Source organism: Myodes glareolus, chromosome 17 (assembly GCF_982192425.1).
Source record: "Myodes glareolus chromosome 17, mMyoGla1.1, whole genome shotgun sequence".
Classification (NCBI taxonomy): domain Eukaryota; kingdom Metazoa; phylum Chordata; class Mammalia; order Rodentia; family Cricetidae; genus Myodes; species Myodes glareolus.
Window position 1 is genome coordinate 40843365 of NC_142042.1, and position 17924 is coordinate 40861288.

General features: G+C 44.5%; 1 protein-coding gene across 2 annotated transcripts in view; it reads right to left on the reverse strand.

The window, feature by feature from the left end:
- Positions 1–6162: 6162 nt before the first annotated feature.
- Dbt (dihydrolipoamide branched chain transacylase E2) overlaps positions 6163–17924 on the reverse strand; it is a 36604-nt gene continuing 24842 nt past the window's right edge. For both annotated transcript variants that reach the window (XM_048456779.3, XM_087897618.1), the window contains 6 exons: positions 16521–16737; positions 15548–15714; positions 13612–13689; positions 10921–11112; positions 10731–10802; positions 6163–8001 (listed from right to left, as the gene is read on the reverse strand). In XM_048456779.3, coding sequence (XP_048312736.3) covers positions 7834–8001; positions 10731–10802; positions 10921–11112; positions 13612–13689; positions 15548–15714; positions 16521–16737 — 894 coding nt within the window. In that variant the 3' untranslated portion in view covers positions 6163–7833. The remainder of the gene's footprint in view (positions 8002–10730; positions 10803–10920; positions 11113–13611; positions 13690–15547; positions 15715–16520; positions 16738–17924) is intronic.

Sequence of the window (17924 nt, forward strand, 5' to 3'; positions counted from 1 at the left end):
TTCTTCCTTTTCTCTGAGGACTTTCTTTTCGGTTGTTGTTAGAACCTGAATTCTTGATGTCCACTCGCTCTCATTCCCTTTCTCCGGTCTCTTGTTACCACCAAGGACAGCTGTTGCCCATGCTTTGAATTATGGCATTCCTCAGGGCACTCCGTAAAAGCCTGATATAGACGCCCTCTTCCTGGCAGAGCTGTGTGTGTTCATGTCATGCTTTAGTTGGTTTTCCTGTTTTGTTTTGTTTTTCTTTTTTTTTTTTTTGGTTTTTCAAGACAGGGTTTCTCTGTGTAGCTTTGGAGCCTGCCCTGGAACTCATTCTGTAGACCAGGCTGGCCTCGAACTCATAGTCCCCCCCCCTTTTTTTAACTAATATTTTATTTGTATAAATATATACTAAAACTTATGTGCATTGATGTTTTGCCTGCATGTATGTCTGTGTGAGGGTGTCAGATCTTGGAGTTACAGAGAGTTGTGAGCTGCGTTGTGGGTGCTGGGATTTGAACCTGGGTACTCCAGAGGAGGAGCAGTCAGTGCTCTTAACCACTGAGTCATCTCTCCAGCCTGCCCCCCCCCGTAGGATTTAGGGGAAAAAGAATAAAGGTGGGGGAAAAAATCTACCAAGAGCTTGGATGGAGAATTTCTGAGGCCTTGGGACACAGTAGGTCCTAATATTAGATCAGATGGTTTGTAAGGTAGGATTTATGAGGTAGACTAGACTTAAGGAAAAATGCAATAGTCCAATTTTAGTTTTTAAAAAAGCATGTGTAGGAAAGGAATAAAACCATCATTTTCTGTTTGGGGATGCTATAAGAAAATACTTGAGACTGGGTAACTTTTTTTTTTAAAGTGCTCTAACAGCATGTACACCTGTACACCAGAAGAGGGCACCAGATCTCACTACAGATGGTTGTGAGCCACCATGTGGTTGCTGGGAACAGAACTCAGGACCTCTGGAAGAGCAACCAGTGCTCTCAACCTCTGAGCCGTCTCTCCAGCCCAGGGCAGGGTAACTTTTAGAGAACAAAGATTTGCTCTCCAGTTCAGGAGACTCAGGCCTCAGCTGGTGAGGCCCTTTCAGCTCCATCACAGCATGGTGGAAGGTGTCGCATAGGAGAGGAAGCTAGAGACAGCTCTCACAGCCTCAAGCCCTGCTACAATCCATGTTAATCCATTCACAAGGGTAGCATCCTCAGGACCTGGGCATCTCACCCACCAGAGCCTCCCTCCAACACTTCACATTGGGGATTAAATCACCAACATGTCAGATCATGGTCAAAAGAGTGACACGTGGTGAACAGTGCCTTGGGAGCTGTGACAGGGGCTCCAGGAGAAAGGCAGAGCCTGTTACCTCGGGGCATCTCCTTCTCTGGGTTGTCCTGAGACGTCATTCCGTGCCTCCTGCAACAAATACTTGCCTTCAGTTTATAAGACAGGTTTATTCTTGTTGGATGTCGAAATACAACTAGAGAATCCAGACTGGTGAAAGGACGTGCTGAGTGCTGTACCCGGTGTTCCCTGATTCTGCACACGGCCTCTGCTTTGCTTTTGTGCTTCCGCAGATATAATCTATGGAATGTGCCAGGCAACTATGTTTAAACTGGTCTGCCCCGAGACTATTCTGGGAAAGAGCTGTTCTGTTAATATTGAGTATGTGCTTATTGGTGTTTATTTAAATATTTTTTTGATCCACTCAAACGACCTTCCTTAGATCATTGCTTTCTTTGTTACATTTATGGATGAGAGCTCACCGAAACTAAAGCTGTCTGTAGTCTTAGACTGTGGTCTGCTCCCTTCTTTGAGGTCCTCGAACCCCGCGTCTCTCAGATACAGATGGGCATAGGTTGACGGAAGTCAGCACCAACACGTGCTTTTGGGGAGACACACGGAAACATAATGCAGTAAGAACTGACTAGATGTGCCATGAGATGGCTCAGCAGGCAAAGGCTGCTGGTGGAGAGGAGCTCGCTTGGGCTGTCCTCTGCCCTCCACACACTCACTGTGGCATACATGTGCGCGCGCGCGCACACACACACACACACACAAGCAAAAGATTCTTTTTTTTAAGAACTGACTAGAAATATAGCTTTTGTTGGGCAGTGGTGGCACAAACCTTTAATCCCAGTATTTGGGAGACAGAGGCAGGTGGATCTCTCAGTGTGAGGCCAGCCTGGTCTACAGAGTGAGTTTCAGAACAGCCAGGATTACACAGAGAAATCCTGTCTCAAAAACAAACAAAAAGTACTCAATCTAAAAGAACAATTAAAAAATAAAACAAAAGAAAAAAAAGAAAGAAACACAGCTCTTCTAAGTCATGGGCATGAAGGATTTTAATTTTAATTTTTTTGAGACAGGATCTCTTTACGTGACCCTGGCTGTCCTAAAACAAACTATGTAGACCGGGTTGGCTTCAAATTCACAGAGATACTCTTTCTCCCACCTGTTCGGATCAAAGGCCTGTGCCATCAGAGTGGCCCATGGAGCTCATCTAGCAGTATTGTCACCCACTGGGCAGAACGCTCACTATCAGGGTAGACACTTCTTCTCTCCAGTTCGCTGTAGTAAGCTTTTTTTGTCGAACTTTCTTGGACTGCCAGCCCCCAAATAATGACATGGAGACATTATTAATTATGAAAGCTTGGCCTTTAGCTTAGGCTTGTCCCAACTAGCTCTTAGAACTTAAGTTAACCAATTTCTATTAATCTATGTTCTGCCACGTGGCTTTTTACCTCTCTGCCATTCTTTATGTCTGACTTTCTCAGTGTCTCGCTGGCATCCCTCCATCTCCCTTCCCAAAGTTCCTCTTTCTCCCTGGAAATCCTGCCTATTCTCTCCTGCATAGCTGTTGGCCATTCAACTCTTTATTAAACCAATCACAATGACACATCAATAATATCCCACAACAGCTCAGTTTTTACATATTTTATTTAGAAGTACTTTATATACAATAAACATATGTGAATGGGTACATAGCATTTTTATAGGGTGTTATTCCTTTGATCTCTGGTCCCTTTAAGGGACAAGACACACCTACTCCCAGCGACCTCTGACCTCTCGTCACCATCTTAAATCTTTTTCTGTTCTCTCTCTTGGCGTGTGCACACGTGTCTCCTCTCTGTCTCTCTGTCTCTCTCTCTTCTTTAAGTAATAAATGTTCAGCTTTATGTCTATTTACTATGTCTTGTAAGCCTTTTATCTGCATGGCAGGACCAGCCTGCCCAGCATGAGCCGCTCTTGGGAATCTGCACCGCTCTGGCTGCAGTCTCTGCCAGGCTCACGGCTGCTCTGCGAGCCGCCGCCTGGGGATCTTGGGCAGGCCGTTGAGGGGGCACGCCAGGATTTTAGGAATATTATAGGGTATCAATTGTGAGTTGGTTGAAGTGGATCTCTGGTAACTTGGGATCTAGTACTCAGTCTAGAAGATTGTTCTGTCTCAGGGTCCACTCAGAATTTATTCTATGGAACAGGCTCCTATCTCTTCTAATTTGTGTTTCTATGTGTGTCCATAGGACAACACAGGAACCAATTTGTGTGTCCATGTGTGTCCACAAGACAACACAGAAAGTGTTCCTACTAACTGATGTGGCACAGCTGTCTTTGCCATGGAAATCAGCTGTGCATTTCCAGGCCTTTGCCAGATGTTTCTTCATTAAATGCTTGGAGACAATTTGGAGACAGCTCAGTGTGGCTTTAGCCAAAGGGAAACAACACATACCAAGGATGTTAAGATCCAGGCATTATGCTGGCCCCTGTCACTTGGCAGGATGCACACAGGCAGTAAGTACCCTGTGTTATGATTTTAGCCAACCAGCATGGCTGGCACTTCTGGGTTCCAGGGCCACGCATGTGCGGACAAGCCTTCAGGCAAAAATACCTAGCCTTAAAAGACCCTGCGTGACCCACGAGCAGCATGGTTGCATCACCTACATAAGCCCTTGTGCATGCGTGAGCTCCATCATCTGCGTGTAATGTACCCTGTCATCCCTCTGTGCGCATGCGCTAGGCAGCCTTTAAAAGCTGGACCCGCCACCTTCAGCCCTGTCTTTTTGCACACGGACTTTGCCCGACCTGTACACGTCTTCTCTCATAAACTCCTAAGCGGGTTTGTTGTGTGTTTTGTGCTCACTTGCACCAGGTTTTTCCACCCTGGCCAGCCCAGGGTCCTATGACTGCTACACCACTGGCCATGGCATAGTCTGAATGCAAGCGCAGAAGGTCCCTTTAAGAGACAGACTCCGCCCATTCCGGCTTTCTTCTTGATGTTCTTCTGAAGAGGCAAGCAGGTCTCTGCCTCTCTCTCTCTTTCCTCCCCCTTTCCCCAATGAACTCCTCACCTAAGCTTTGCTTGCATGTCTTATTTGTCTCTTGCCTGCCGCGAGGCCTCTGGCTCTCACCCGCCAAGGTCTCCTGTGCGCATGATCATTACAGAGGACCTAAGTGACTCCGCTGCAGCTGCTGGTTTGGTCCAGGTACCTTTGCAGAGAGGCCCGACAATGCCCGTGCACAGAACGAACTAACTGATATTATGTATGAGAAAATACTAGCACGGAGGTGACACATCTCCCTCAGGGGCCTCAACTAGGTTTAGAAGACTGCCCTAGCCTGTGGAGATGGCACAGGAATGGTCTCCAGGCACAGGACATTCCAGGAGACTATGCTCTGAAAAGCCAATCTTCTCACTGCCTCCCAGCAGTAGCTGCCAATGCTCCTGCCACCACACATGTGTGACACACCCAGGCTGCCTACAAACCTTCATAGCCCAGGAGGCTGTGCCTCTCCAACCCAACATCCAGGAAAGGTCTGTCTGTGTTCCTGGCAGTGTAGGGGCAGTGCCGAACGCCATCACCTTCTGACAGAGGACACTTAGCAGTCAGCAAGGAAATCTATAAAGTGACCTTGGAATATACAAAGCAAAGAGCCAAAACAGGCCAGCAGGCTTCCCAGACAAACGGTCCCCGTGCTTTTTTGACACAAGCACAGTTTACATGAGTTCTGATGTAAGTTGCTTTGGGGGCTCTGTGATGAACATTCGAACATTCACACCCATCCTGGCTGGTGCCTGTCACACTTTCTTCTACAGCAAAGGTCAGAGTGTTCCGCAGAGTGAGCCCTCTGCACAGTGAGCCTTGCCTTTCTCGTGGGCCCCTCCCACTGCATGTGTATGCCCCACGTGACCTCAATTACTTCCGAGTTGATGAAGAACTTGACCTTTCTGGTTTCAGTGCTTTAATGTCAACTCTAGGAGTGCAGCAAGGGCTCTGTTCACCCAGACCCTGCCCCAGGGTGTCCACCCTAGCCCTAGCCTGGCTCTGCCGCTATGGCTCAACCTCATTGCTCAACCGTGCTGCTGAACCCATGCTCTGGGCTCCCCGATTTCGTACAAGGACATGTGCTCTCCCCGAGGCCCTGCACACAAAGGAAATGAATTTTTCGCCGTTCTTAAAGGAAGACAAACAAGACAAGGTATTAACAGCGGGGTGTTGGGGTGGGACTGCTCCAAGTTTATTCGGGTAATGTAGGAAACATCTTGAGTCAATCACACTGGATCTTTAGGTGAGGGTGCTGCAAGCTTGTCTTCCCCACAGCACTGCCGGGATGGGGAGTGAGTTTAACGATGGGATGACCATCTTCAGACTCTTCCCCAACACGGACAGCTTCTTTTACATGCCTCATAGCACCTACTTGCTTGTTGTTTTTCCATCATGGTGGTGTAATTGTATACACTTTTCTGGCTATTTAATATCTGTCAACATCATTAGACTCTAAGTGTAATCATGGCAGAGACAAGGAGGCGTGCATTATATGAACAATGGTTGGCTCCACACTAAAACTATAGTAGGTATTTAATTGGGGGTAGTGGGGACTGGGTCTTACTATGTAGCCCAGCTAACCTGGAACACACAATCCTACCTCAGGCCAGCAAATGCCTGGATTATGGTTGTGTTAGGAATCTCAGCTCAATGTTAAGTATATGAATGTATAATAAACAGATGCAATGATATACACACAAAACACAAAAGTCAATCAACGGAAAAACAGCCACCCAAGCACCAAAACTGCAGCAGAGGAGAACGGATTCCTACAAGCTGTTCTCTGCCCTCCACATATGCATGCCCCCAACATTAAATAAATAATAAAAAATAACTTGCACAGTGAAACTACACAAAGTATGATAATGTAGAACTGTTTATTGACAAATAAAGGTGTCCATGATATGATAAATTTTTAAAAAATCAAATTATAAAATAGTAGATACATTATCTCATTTTTATAAAAGAATCCCTATGTATACAGATACATACATTATAAGGTTGACAGTGCTAAGATTCTAGATAGAGTTTGTTACTCCCCATACTATCTGTGGTTTTTCCTTTTCTCCAGAGGAGTCTCGCTAAGCAGCCTCGCATGGCCGTGAGCTCAGGAGCCTCCTGCCTCAGCCTCCCAACAGCAGGGACTACAGGCCTATGACACAAAGCCTGGCTCTGAATTGATTTTTTTTCTGTTAATTTTCTTTATGTAAAAACAATGATTTCATAATGTGACTTTTCAAATAAACAGCATTTACTTGATTTATAAAGTATTTCAATTTTGGAAAAAAAATCAAGGAGGCATTAAAAATGACCTTTTATCTCCTATCATGAAATTTCAATTAAACAAGTAATTTTGTTATAATATATTCAATTCAATAATATTAGAAAAAAACTAAATTTCAAAATTTTAAATTTGATTAAAAAAACAAAACAAACAAACAAAACAAAACAGGGTCTCTCCTGGCTGTCCGGGAACTCACTATGTAGACCAGGCTAGTCTCAAACTCACAGAGATCCACTTGTCTCTGCTTCTCAAGTGCTAGAAATAAAGGCGTGCCCAGCCTTGAATTAGCTTGATCCTCATGCTATCTGATTAAGATGGACGTTTATCAAGATGACCATTAGCTGTGTTTCTGTATAAACTAATTTTATGTCCACAGTTTCCCGTTTGACCCTTTACTTGATCTCGCTCCTACAGAGGATCAGGAGGAGAGAACAGATCCCGCGTCCCTTTCTTTTAGCTGACGATCAATAAAATTAAAAGTCAACAAATTCCTAAGCATAAAAAAAAAAAATCCAAGCCAACAGCTGCTGCATTTATGGCATTTTATGTCACAAAGTGAGTGTGAAAAGTCAAGTATTTCCCAGCAAAATGGCAAAGCATCGCTGCAGCTCTAGAAGTCTACCCACTGCAAACAGTTACCTGGGACAGCCTTAGGGGCTGTAAACTATAGTTCAGACCACATTGTAACTTCCCCCCTTTAAATAATGCTAATGTCAGCTATCAGACATTTACAGGTGATACTTTGTACACAAGGGCAGAGGATACACCTCCTCCTCTGGAAAGATAAGCAGAATTGCACTTATTTTGCAGAACAGTTACCATGATTGTAGGGAAATGGAAAACACTGGCTCCTTTCCCCAGTGAAGTGTAATTTTAAAGTTTCACTAAAAGTCAGTTAAAAAATTAAAAAAGAAACATGGCAAATACCACACATATATTGCTACTTGCCTTTTAGTAACATTAATTTTGCTTTGTTGCCTGTTTCAACTCACTGACACAAAGATCTCAGCACCATATTGAGAAGTCACCTTCTGACCTACACAGTGTGATACCCCAGGAGAATCATGACGCCATCATTCATTTTCAGCAAAGAGCCTAACATGACAGTCATAGATACTGTGCTTTAGAGCCTTAAGCAGGTAACTCAGATCACTTCTAATGCAACTGTAACAGGAATACGTGAGGCATATAACAGCTTCACACACTCTTTGGAAATGCGTAAGTTCAAGGCTGTTGTATGTAACATTATTTCAGATCTAGCAGCATAAATGCTGGGTTTTCCAGGTAGGATTTCCACAGATTAGAGAAGCGTGACATTGTGGCTCCGTCAATGATTCTGTGATCAGCTGACCAGCTCACATTCATCATTTGTGCTTTATAAACTTCTCCTTTCTGGTCAAATCGGGGAAGAGCCTAGAAATAATGGAAAAAACAAAAATAAACAAGGGTAAACTTTTCCTTTCTCAGAGTGGAAGGAAGATCTGCCAAGAATGGCATAAGGTCCAGAAACTCTCTGCCAATGAGTGGGCATCCACCAGGGCTTCTGAAAATGCTGCTCCTATTTCCCCTACTCTTGGGGGGTCATGTCTGAAGCCTTAACTTCTTCAAAGTATCTTCTGCCCCATATATAATATTTACATTAAATTTCATCCAGATGTCAAATGGTTAATGTATTAATCACCACGTGCTAAGTCATCTTACAGACTCTTAAAAAAAGACAACTGAGATAAGGAAAATACTCTTCACTGAAGGCAGCAAGGAAGGAAGGCACATGGACACTGGTCAAGGAAGAAAGGCACATGAACACTGGTCAAGGAGCTGGGGCTTGATGGGAACAGAAAATCAGTCTGACAACTTCTGTGGGGTCATGGTGTGGGACAACTGTCTGTATTCTGTCAATTATATTTTAAATAAAATGTTGATTGGTCAGTAGCCAGGCAGGAAGTAGAGGCGGGACAACCAGACAGGAAGTAGAGGCGAGTCAATGAGAACAGGAGAATTCTGGGAAGAAGGAAGTTCCTTTGGCAGTCCTGGCCCAGCTAAAGAAGAAGCAAGATGTGACTGCCTCTCTGGAAAAGGTACTGAGCCATGTGGCTAACACAGATAAGAACAATGGGCTAATATAAGTTGTAAGAGTTAATAAGAAGCCTGAGATACTAGGCCAATCAGTTTATAACTAATGTAGACCTCTGTGTGATTTCTTTGGGACTTAACGATTGAGGGAACAGGGCAGGACAGAAACCTCAGACAACAGGGTCAGGGCAAAGGTAGGAGACATGGTCACTGAAGGGCTCTGTAGGAAGATTTCATTTGTATTTTAATAAGTAAAGCTTACTTATTAAGCTGAAGATCAGAATGCAAAACTGTCACACTAGTCAGCCATACAGGGCAGGCAATGGTGGCATATACCTTTATTCCCAGCAGCCACACTAGTTAGCCATAGTGGTCAGGCAGTGGTGGTGCACACCTTTAATCCCAGTCCTAGGGATTAAAGGAACTAGTCTTTTCAGCCTGAAGATTTCATAGAGGTAAGAGCTCTCTAGTGGCTGGCTGCTTTGCTTTTCTGATCTTCAGGATGAACCCTAATATCTGTCTCTGGGTTTTTAGTATTTGTGCTACAGGGTTCTCTAACAGGCACTGCAAACATGACACCAGAAGGTTTTGTCTTCTCTCTTTCCCTCTCCCCTGCTAAACTGTTAGATTACATCCCTTAAGCCAGCCACCAACTTCTAGTCCCTTATTTGGCCACCGACTCACTCCTGACACTGATCACCAAGTTCCAGCTACCAAAACACTGAGATCTGGCAACTAGAATTCATTATTTGGCTATACCGGCTAGCATGTCCACCCAGGACTTAGCAATTCCCCTAACATGGACTTCTTTTCTACTTAAAAACCACTCCTGCAGAAATACCCGCTGTCTGCCTTTGTCAGACCCAGGGGCTGTTGTCCCTCCAGGGTAATAAAATCTCCTTTGCATTGAGAATTTGATGTCTGGGTATATTCTATGCCAACTCCAAGGCCCTTTCAGTCGCTGACAGAGAGCATGTCATGAAAGGCAGGGTTTCTCCATCGTAAAAACAGAAATCCCAAGCCATAACAGGCTATTCTGAGAAAACAAACATTAGGGCTCTGGGAGTAGCTCACTGACAGTGTGCTTACCTAGCATGCACAAAGTTCCATCCTTGGTACCAAGAAGCAAAGAATAACAAAACAAATGCACGTTAGAAATCAGCTATCCAGGCCACAGAGCCGGCTCAGCATGTGGACCACACTTGAGATCCCAGCACTAGGTAGTGACTCGGGTGAGTTCCTACCCACCTGTAAGGTAGCACACAACAGGTGGGGACAAAAGGGCTGCCGAGGTTTGCTGACTGCCAGCCTAGCTGAAAAACTCAAGCTCCAGGTTCAGCAAAGAGTGATAAAGAGGGACACCCACACACCTTAGCCTCTGAGCACACAAGACACACACATGCATACACATCACACACACATCACACAAAAACAAAACAAAAACCTTTGCTCTTAATAAATAAGAAATGTACAAAATGTAACTTATTATTAGATTTAATAGGCCCAGCAAGATGGCTTGCCAATAAATCCGCTTGCTGCCAAGGTCTACCACCTGAATTTGAACTTCAGAACCCACAGAGTAGGAGAGACCTGATTCCTGAAGTTGTCCCCTGAGCTTCACACAAGTGTGTGTGTGTGAGTGTGTGTGAGTGTGTGGCACTCCTACATGTATGGAGCACTCATGCACACATACAGAGAGAGTGAATGTCACAACCCTACAACCCTATTCTAAAAGTCCTGAACCATGGCCACAGATCAATTTTTGGAGTCACCTAGATTCTTGTTCAAAATACAGTTGCCTTCAAGATCAAGAAATCAGCATTTTGCCAGGTGTGGTGGCACACACCTGTAATCCCAGTAGGTGACAAGTGGGGCAGGAGGGCCCAGAATTTGAGCCAGCTGGAACTGTACAGTGAGCTCTGATCTAACTCAAACAGGGAAGAAAGAGGCATACTGAGCCAAACTTCACAAACTCACACTAAACAGCAGAGGGAAACTCTCAGTGCTGAGTCTTCAGGGTCAGTCTTCCAACTTGCTCACACTGTCTCACAGTTACTCACTATACATACCTTAATAGCTCCCAGGGCCCCGATGGCTACTTCAGGTGGCAATATCACTGGCTTGGCATAGGTCCCACCAATCTGAGAAGAATGGGAAAATTTAGCTTTCAGGGAATGCCTGGTAGATGATGGATGGTATTTTATTTGAGTATATGATCAGAAGTGCAAGCTACACATGGATTTGAACACCATGACTTACCGATCCAATGTTGGAAAGAGTAAATGTCCCTCCGGTAAGGTCAGCGGTGCTGAGCTGGCCCGAAGAGCCCAGTTTCTGGAGGCGGTTCAGTTCCAAGGCAATCTCAAATACAGAGCGGACCTGAACATTCTTCACATTGGGGACGATCAACCCCAGCTCAGTATCCATTGCTATCCCGATATTGTGCGACGCCTACGAAGTAAAAGTGACCCAGTAGAACTTTTACTACATAAGCTTATGACAAGAACACACTCCGCTCTCTTCTACTACAAAGATGCTGACTGTATCACCAAGTGAGGCATGCAGTGCGCTGCAATCCCGGCATCAGGAGGCTGACGAAGAAAGACGGACGGTTTGAAGCCAGCTTCTGCCATATAGCAAGACCACATCTCAAAAATCCAAAGTCAGGGGCTGGAGAGATGGCTCAGAGGTTAAAAGCATTGCCTGCTCTTCCAAAGGTCCTGAGTTCAATTCCCAGCAACTATATGGTGGCTCACAACCATCTGTAATGAGGTCTGGTGCCCTCTTCTGGACTGCAGGCATACACGAGAGGAATGCTGTATACATAATTAATAAATAAATAAATTTTAAAAAATCCAAAGTCAGCTTGTGCTATATGGCAAGACCACATCTCAAAAATCCAAAAGGCCAAGAAGACAAAACAGTCACCATATTCACTAGAGTAGAAGTCATTGAGAAGAAATAGTTTGCGGGGATGAGACGGTATTCTGGGTAAAGGCACGTGCTGCCAACCTGAGTTCAAACTCCTGAACCCGGGTGAAAGGGGAGAGAAATTTTTGCAAGTTGTTTCCTGACCTCCGCTCATGTACAGTGGTACCAGTTTCCTCCCCACAACAAAATAAATGTAAACTTTAAAAAAAGAGTAATTTAACCGAGCTTGAAAGCTAGAAACAATAGCCTCTTTTTAAATTTTAAAATTACATTTCTGTGCATACGTGTGTGTGTATGTACATACAAACATTATGACATGCATACAGAGGTCAGAGAACAACTTGGCAGGTTTAAGTTCTCTCCATAAAGAGACATATGATATTTACAAAAAACCGTGCTAAGGAAATATACAAAAGAATGAAGGAATTAACCAGGAGTCATCATCAGATGGTTCTTTAACAACTAAAATATTTGCCGTAGGTCACTGATTGAATAAATGACAATATCACATCTATTGATGTGTGATGACATCCACAATATAGTAAATGGAAAAGAGAAAAGCAAATTAAAGAAATCTGTATTACTTAAATGAATTAATTCATGGAAGAATATCAGTGTGAGCAGGGAGTAACTGAGGCCATAGAACTGAAGGCAAGCATTATTTTCTCTAAGTTTTTTTAAATAAGCTATATTAGGAAAGATTATTAGGCATGCCACAATAGCTTTGATCAGATTGCTTGCATTAGCGAAGTGTACCTTTTGTTTTGTGTTTTGCTGATGCTGGGTAAGCACTCTACCACTCAGCCACCTCCTTGCAGCCCTAAGCTCACTGCTAGCTGAGTATTGCTAATGAGGAATGAATATAGAAATCAACATTGCAAGAATTCTGTCTATAATTTGGAGGGATGGCTCAGTCGTTAAAAGCTAGGCTCACAACAAAAAAATATAAGCATTTGGTTATATGCACCGAATATAACCCACGGCTGAACCTCCAGGCATTATAAATAAATAAATAAATAAATAAATAAATAAATAAAGGGATTCTGTCTTAAGAAGCTTTCACTCCAAACAGAAGACTTTGCTCAAACTGGATTCAAATGTATTACTTTAAAAAAATATACTATTACTTAATGTCTTTTGGGCTGGAGAGCTGGGTTAGTGGTTAAGAGCACTCGCTGCTCTTCCAGAGGACCCAAATTAACTTCTTAGTACCCACAGAAGGCTCACAACAGTCTGTAACTCCAGCTCCAAGTGAACCGATGCCCCTGACCTCTGCAGGCACCTGCACTCATGAGCACAGGCCTTATGCAGAAATATACTCCTACCTAATGTACTTTAAAAAAATTGCTCTTGAGGTGGTTTGAAAGAAAGCGGCCCCCAAAATGAGTGGCACTATTAGGAGGTGTGGCCCTGTTAGAGTGGGTGTGGTCTTGTTGGAGGAAGGGTGTCACAGTGGAGGCGGGCTCAAGATACTGACCAGTGTCACAGACCACTTCCTGCTGCCTGTGAGCCAAGATGTAGAATTCTCTAGCACCATGCCTTCCTGTATGCCACCATACTCCCAGCCACCATAGCCACCACGCTCCTCATGATGATAATGGACTACACCTCTGAAAATATAAGCTGCCACCTGAGTTAAATGGTTTCCTTTATAAGAGTTTCTGCGGTCACGGTGTCTCTCCACAGCAATGGAAACACTACCTAAGTTCCAGAAATTTAATCCTGAGAGAGGAGCCTCTTTGGAGGTGCTAAGTAGAGTGGGTGAGCCAATCCACACCTCACATTTATACAATTCCTCTGTTTTAAATGGAGAATCAGAAGGACAGGCTATGCAGCTGAACTAAGTCACCCCTGAACAGGGAAAACAAACAAGCTAACTGCACTTTAGCTTAGGGGCTTATGCGATGCCTTCCGGTCCTGTCCGGAAAAGGGTCGTTGAGTATCCTAGAGGGCTCTAACCTACAAGCACACGAGCACCATCTTCTAGTACAGCGGGGATTTTCACAGTGCATGGCCAACCTTGTAGGTTATGTTCTGGCAGTTTTCGTCCACGGAGGCATTGAGGATAGGAAACTGTAGCAATCCCAGAGAAGCGGCCTGTTGAAGAGAAAGGTAATGCAACATGAGCACTCTCACCTCACACAGGCAGAGAGGACTGGAAGCAATAGGGGGCAGAAGGGAAGCAGGAAGAGAACTCTTAATTCAAGGCCACAGATGGCCACACACACCTGGGTTTACCACTCCCACCCGTGTCTCCAGTGAAGGTGAAACTAGGTCGCCGGCATCATTAAAAACAGATGGTGAAGTGGCCAAGTCATTTGCCAACATGAAAGGAATTTCCCAAACAGCCACGCAGGCTGCCAAAGTACCAAGGAAGATGTCTCAATCCCAAGTGATTTCCTCACTTACATGTAGATTTAGATTTTTATGAGAAGCAAGCTGATAGCTAGGAATTCAAACACAAAAAGGCAGGTAAGCCACCTCTCTGTGTAGAAAGAATACACAATGACTGCAAAGTGACCCTCAAAGGCCAGTGTGCCACAGGTGTCCTTGGCCAGGTCAAGGGCGGAGCTGCCTCAAATATGTACTGGAGCCCACTCTGTGGGCACAAATCCCTGTCTGTCCCCTTTAATCTCTCCCCTACTTTTCTTTACACTTTCTATCTCTTTACAACATTTCTCTTCTGCCCGTATGCTAGAGAGCCACTGAGGTGTCTGGAGTCTGCATCTGAATTGATTGGATATTGACAATGCATGGATATTTGAAAAAGGAGGTCAGGTGAGACGGCTCATGCCTGTAATCCCAGCACTTGGACGGCTGGGACAGGACTGTAAATTCCAGGCCAGCCGGGGCTATCTACTGAAATGCGGTTTCAAAAATGACAAATAAAACAAAATGAAATGGTAGGGGGAGACACCTGGTCAATGTTTCAGGTAAAACTGTATAATCCAGCAACTATGTGTATAGTTTTATGTGCATGTGATTAAAACAGGGAGTGGTTTTGAGGAGACAGGAGGGGTAGCTAGCAGAAACTTGTATGCCACGCTAAGGACTTAGGAAACTCTCGTGGAATATTAGTTTAAGATGTGTTACATTTGTTTATGCTGTGGAACATTTGTTTAGTGATGAAAAGATGTGTTGCATTCTTTTATATTGCATTTGTTTCATTCTGTGAAGCTGTGTTACGCTGCCTGTCTAAAACACCTGAACAGCTCTATAATAGCAAGGCAGGAGGGAGAAAGGATGGGCGAGGCTGGCAGGCAGAGAGAGAATAAACAGGAGGAAAATCTGGGAGAAGATGTAGGAGCAAGAGGAGCAAGAAAAGATGGGGCCAGCCACCTAGGCACACAGTGAGACACAGAATAAGAGGGAAAGTAAGAAGAAGTAAAAGCCCAGTGGTAAAAGATAGATGTGACTTGAACATAAAATAAAATTAATCTTTGAAAAAGGAAGTAATAAGATAAAAACACAATGTAGATTTCAATTGTATAAATTCTTATGAAGCAAAGAGATGGTTGGTTTGGACAATTGTAACATGAAGAGGCCGGGCCTGCTTGTTGGGGTTCTTGTCCTGCCCTGTCCCCCCAGTTGTTTAGTCCCAAAGTAAAATCACACACGAGATCTCTATAAGTTATAATAATGCTGACTGGCCTGTTAGGTCAGGCTTCTTACTGGCTAACTCTCACATCTTGATTAACCCATTTTTCTGATCTATGTTAGCCATGTAGCTCAGTACCTTTTTCAGTGGGGCAGCTCACATCCTGCTGCTTCAGTGATCTGGGAAGGAGTGGGAGGAATCAACTTCCTCCTCCCCAGAATTCTCCTGCTCTCCTTGCATCATTTATCTAAGTCTGACGACACGGTCTGAAGTATAGCAAACCTATTAACCTACTCTGTCGTTATGAAACAAGCGGCAGTGTCCTCTGGGGCCTCGCTTGGAAGGGTTGAAACTCACCTTTAAGAAGAAGGGCATGAAGGAGAGTTTGATTCCCCGAGCCAAAGCAACAGGTTTCAACTCTTCCCGAAGCTTAACCAGCTCAGTAAGGTCAACCTCATCACAATAGCCAAAGTGGGGAATCTTCAGAGCTGCAGACATGGTCTTGACCATTGCTTTTTGGAAGCCTAGAAGAAACCCAGTCCTTTTATATAAATCTAATAATATGTTGTTTTTCTATACAAATTAGAAAACCGGGATTGCATCATTATAATTTCACGATGGATTTGCACTTTCTGTTAGTAAGAATTGACAGCCGGGCAGTGGTGGTGCACACCTTTAATCCCAGCACTTGGGAGGCAGATGAAGGGACACCAGCCCACTAGGATATGGCTCTGGCAGGCCTTGCCCTTCCCCCCAGTTCCCTCTGTCTTGCTAAAAAACATTGCATTCCTAAAGTTGGCCACCAAAGTCTGTTCCCTTACTTGCTTGCTTCCTCCACCTGAGTCTGATCACCAAGGTTCAGCTATTAAAGTATTGAAGTCCAGCAATCAAGCCCCCGTTGGCTCTCCTAATTAACAGACCCAATCAAGACATACCACCCCATCCTAGCCCAGTCTAATACTGTCCTCCTATCAAAAATTACACCTGCGAGGTCATTCGCTGCTGTTTTCCGTCTGGGTCAGAGAGCAGCCACTTTAACTTTTCTTCCCTGGTTAATAAAGGATCTCTGTGAAAACAGGTGTTTGTGTGTGGTTTGTACCTAACTCAGGGTCAGGGCAGAAGCCACTGCTATGCAGGGGTCTCCTTCAGCAGAGACAGGCTGATCTCTGTGAGTCAGAAGCCAGCCTGGTCTACATATTAAGTTCCAGGGCTACACAGTGAGACCCTGGCTCAAAGAGTCATTAGAAACATTCCGAACGAACACACATCCCCCGAGGTGGCTGTCCGGAAACAGATCAGCGCTGCTTCCTGTCACTGCTGTCACCATTACCTGTTACGGGCTCTGTCCTGTCTTTGCCTGTGAACACCGGAGGCTTTGATACTGGTGTGGGAAAGGGCCTGTCTTTGGCTTGTGGTGGAGGTGGTGTTATTTCAGCTTTTGGTGAGGGAGGCAATATGGCTCCCGTCTGCTTTTCCAGAAAGTTGAGAATATCTTCTTTAAGTATTCTTCCATCTTTTCCGGAGCCAACAACTTCACTCAGCTTAATCTAAAATACAACACATTTTAGGGCTAAAAATAGACTGAGCATCAAAGTTTAAAAATGGAATGTAATCAATTAAAGGTAAAAACTTTCGCCCAAGAATGTAGTTTGAGGAAGCAACATTTTCATCATTTTGAGAGATAAGCTTCTTTACTTTTATGTACACTGTTGTTCATTTGCCCATTTAAATCTCTGAGTCTCTCCCATTAGTCTTCCTTCCCTCCTTTCTTTTTCTTTCTTACCAGGGTCTCACTGTAGTCCTGGCCAGTCTGGAACTCACGGCCTCTGCCCGTGGTGAGTGATGGGATTAGAGGTGTGCATCACGCTCTGCTTGCTCATAATTCTTTTTTTTAAATGAGTTTTTATTTCTTTATTTGTTGTGTGTGTCTTGCCTGCATATAATAGGTGCATCACTTGTGTGCCTGGTACCCAAGGAGTCCAGAAGAGAGCTTCAGATCCCCTAGGACCAGAGTTAGAGCTAGTTGTTAGCCGACATGTAGATTTTGTGAATCGAATCTGGGTCCCTAGAAGAGCAGCCAGGTATCTTAAGCACTAAGCCATCTCTCCAGACCTTCTTCTTTAATTCTTAGTGCTTATTAATTAAAACCACTATTTTGTATAATACATATTTTTTTTTTATTGGGTGCCTAGCCCAATCGCCATCAGAGAGGCTTCCTCAGGCAACTGATGGAAGCAGACGTAGAGATTACAGCCAAACATCGGGTGGGAACAGAGTCCAAATTGGAGATCTCCATTGCCCCCACCCCGCCTTGAAGCTCAGGGAATTCCAAGGAAGAAGAGGAAAACTTGTAGGAGCCAAGGGGGTTGAGGACACTGGGGAACACAGCCCACAGAATCAACTAAGCAGGGTTCATAGGGGCTCCCAGAGACTGAAGCGGCAATCAGAGCCTGCACAGGTCTGTGATAGGTCCTCTGCATATATGAGATGGTGGTGTAGGCAGGTGTTTTTGTGGGACCCTTAACAGTGGGAGTGGGGGTGTCTCTAACTCTTTCGCCTGCTCTTGGAACCCCTTTCCTCCTACTGGGATGCTTCGCCCAACCTCAATATGAGAGTTTGTGCTTCAGGTCTTATTGTATTTTGTTATGATGAGTTTGGTTGATATACCAGGGAGGCCTGCTCTTTTCTGAAGGGAAACAGGGGAGGAATGGATCTGGGAGGAGTGGCAGGAGGG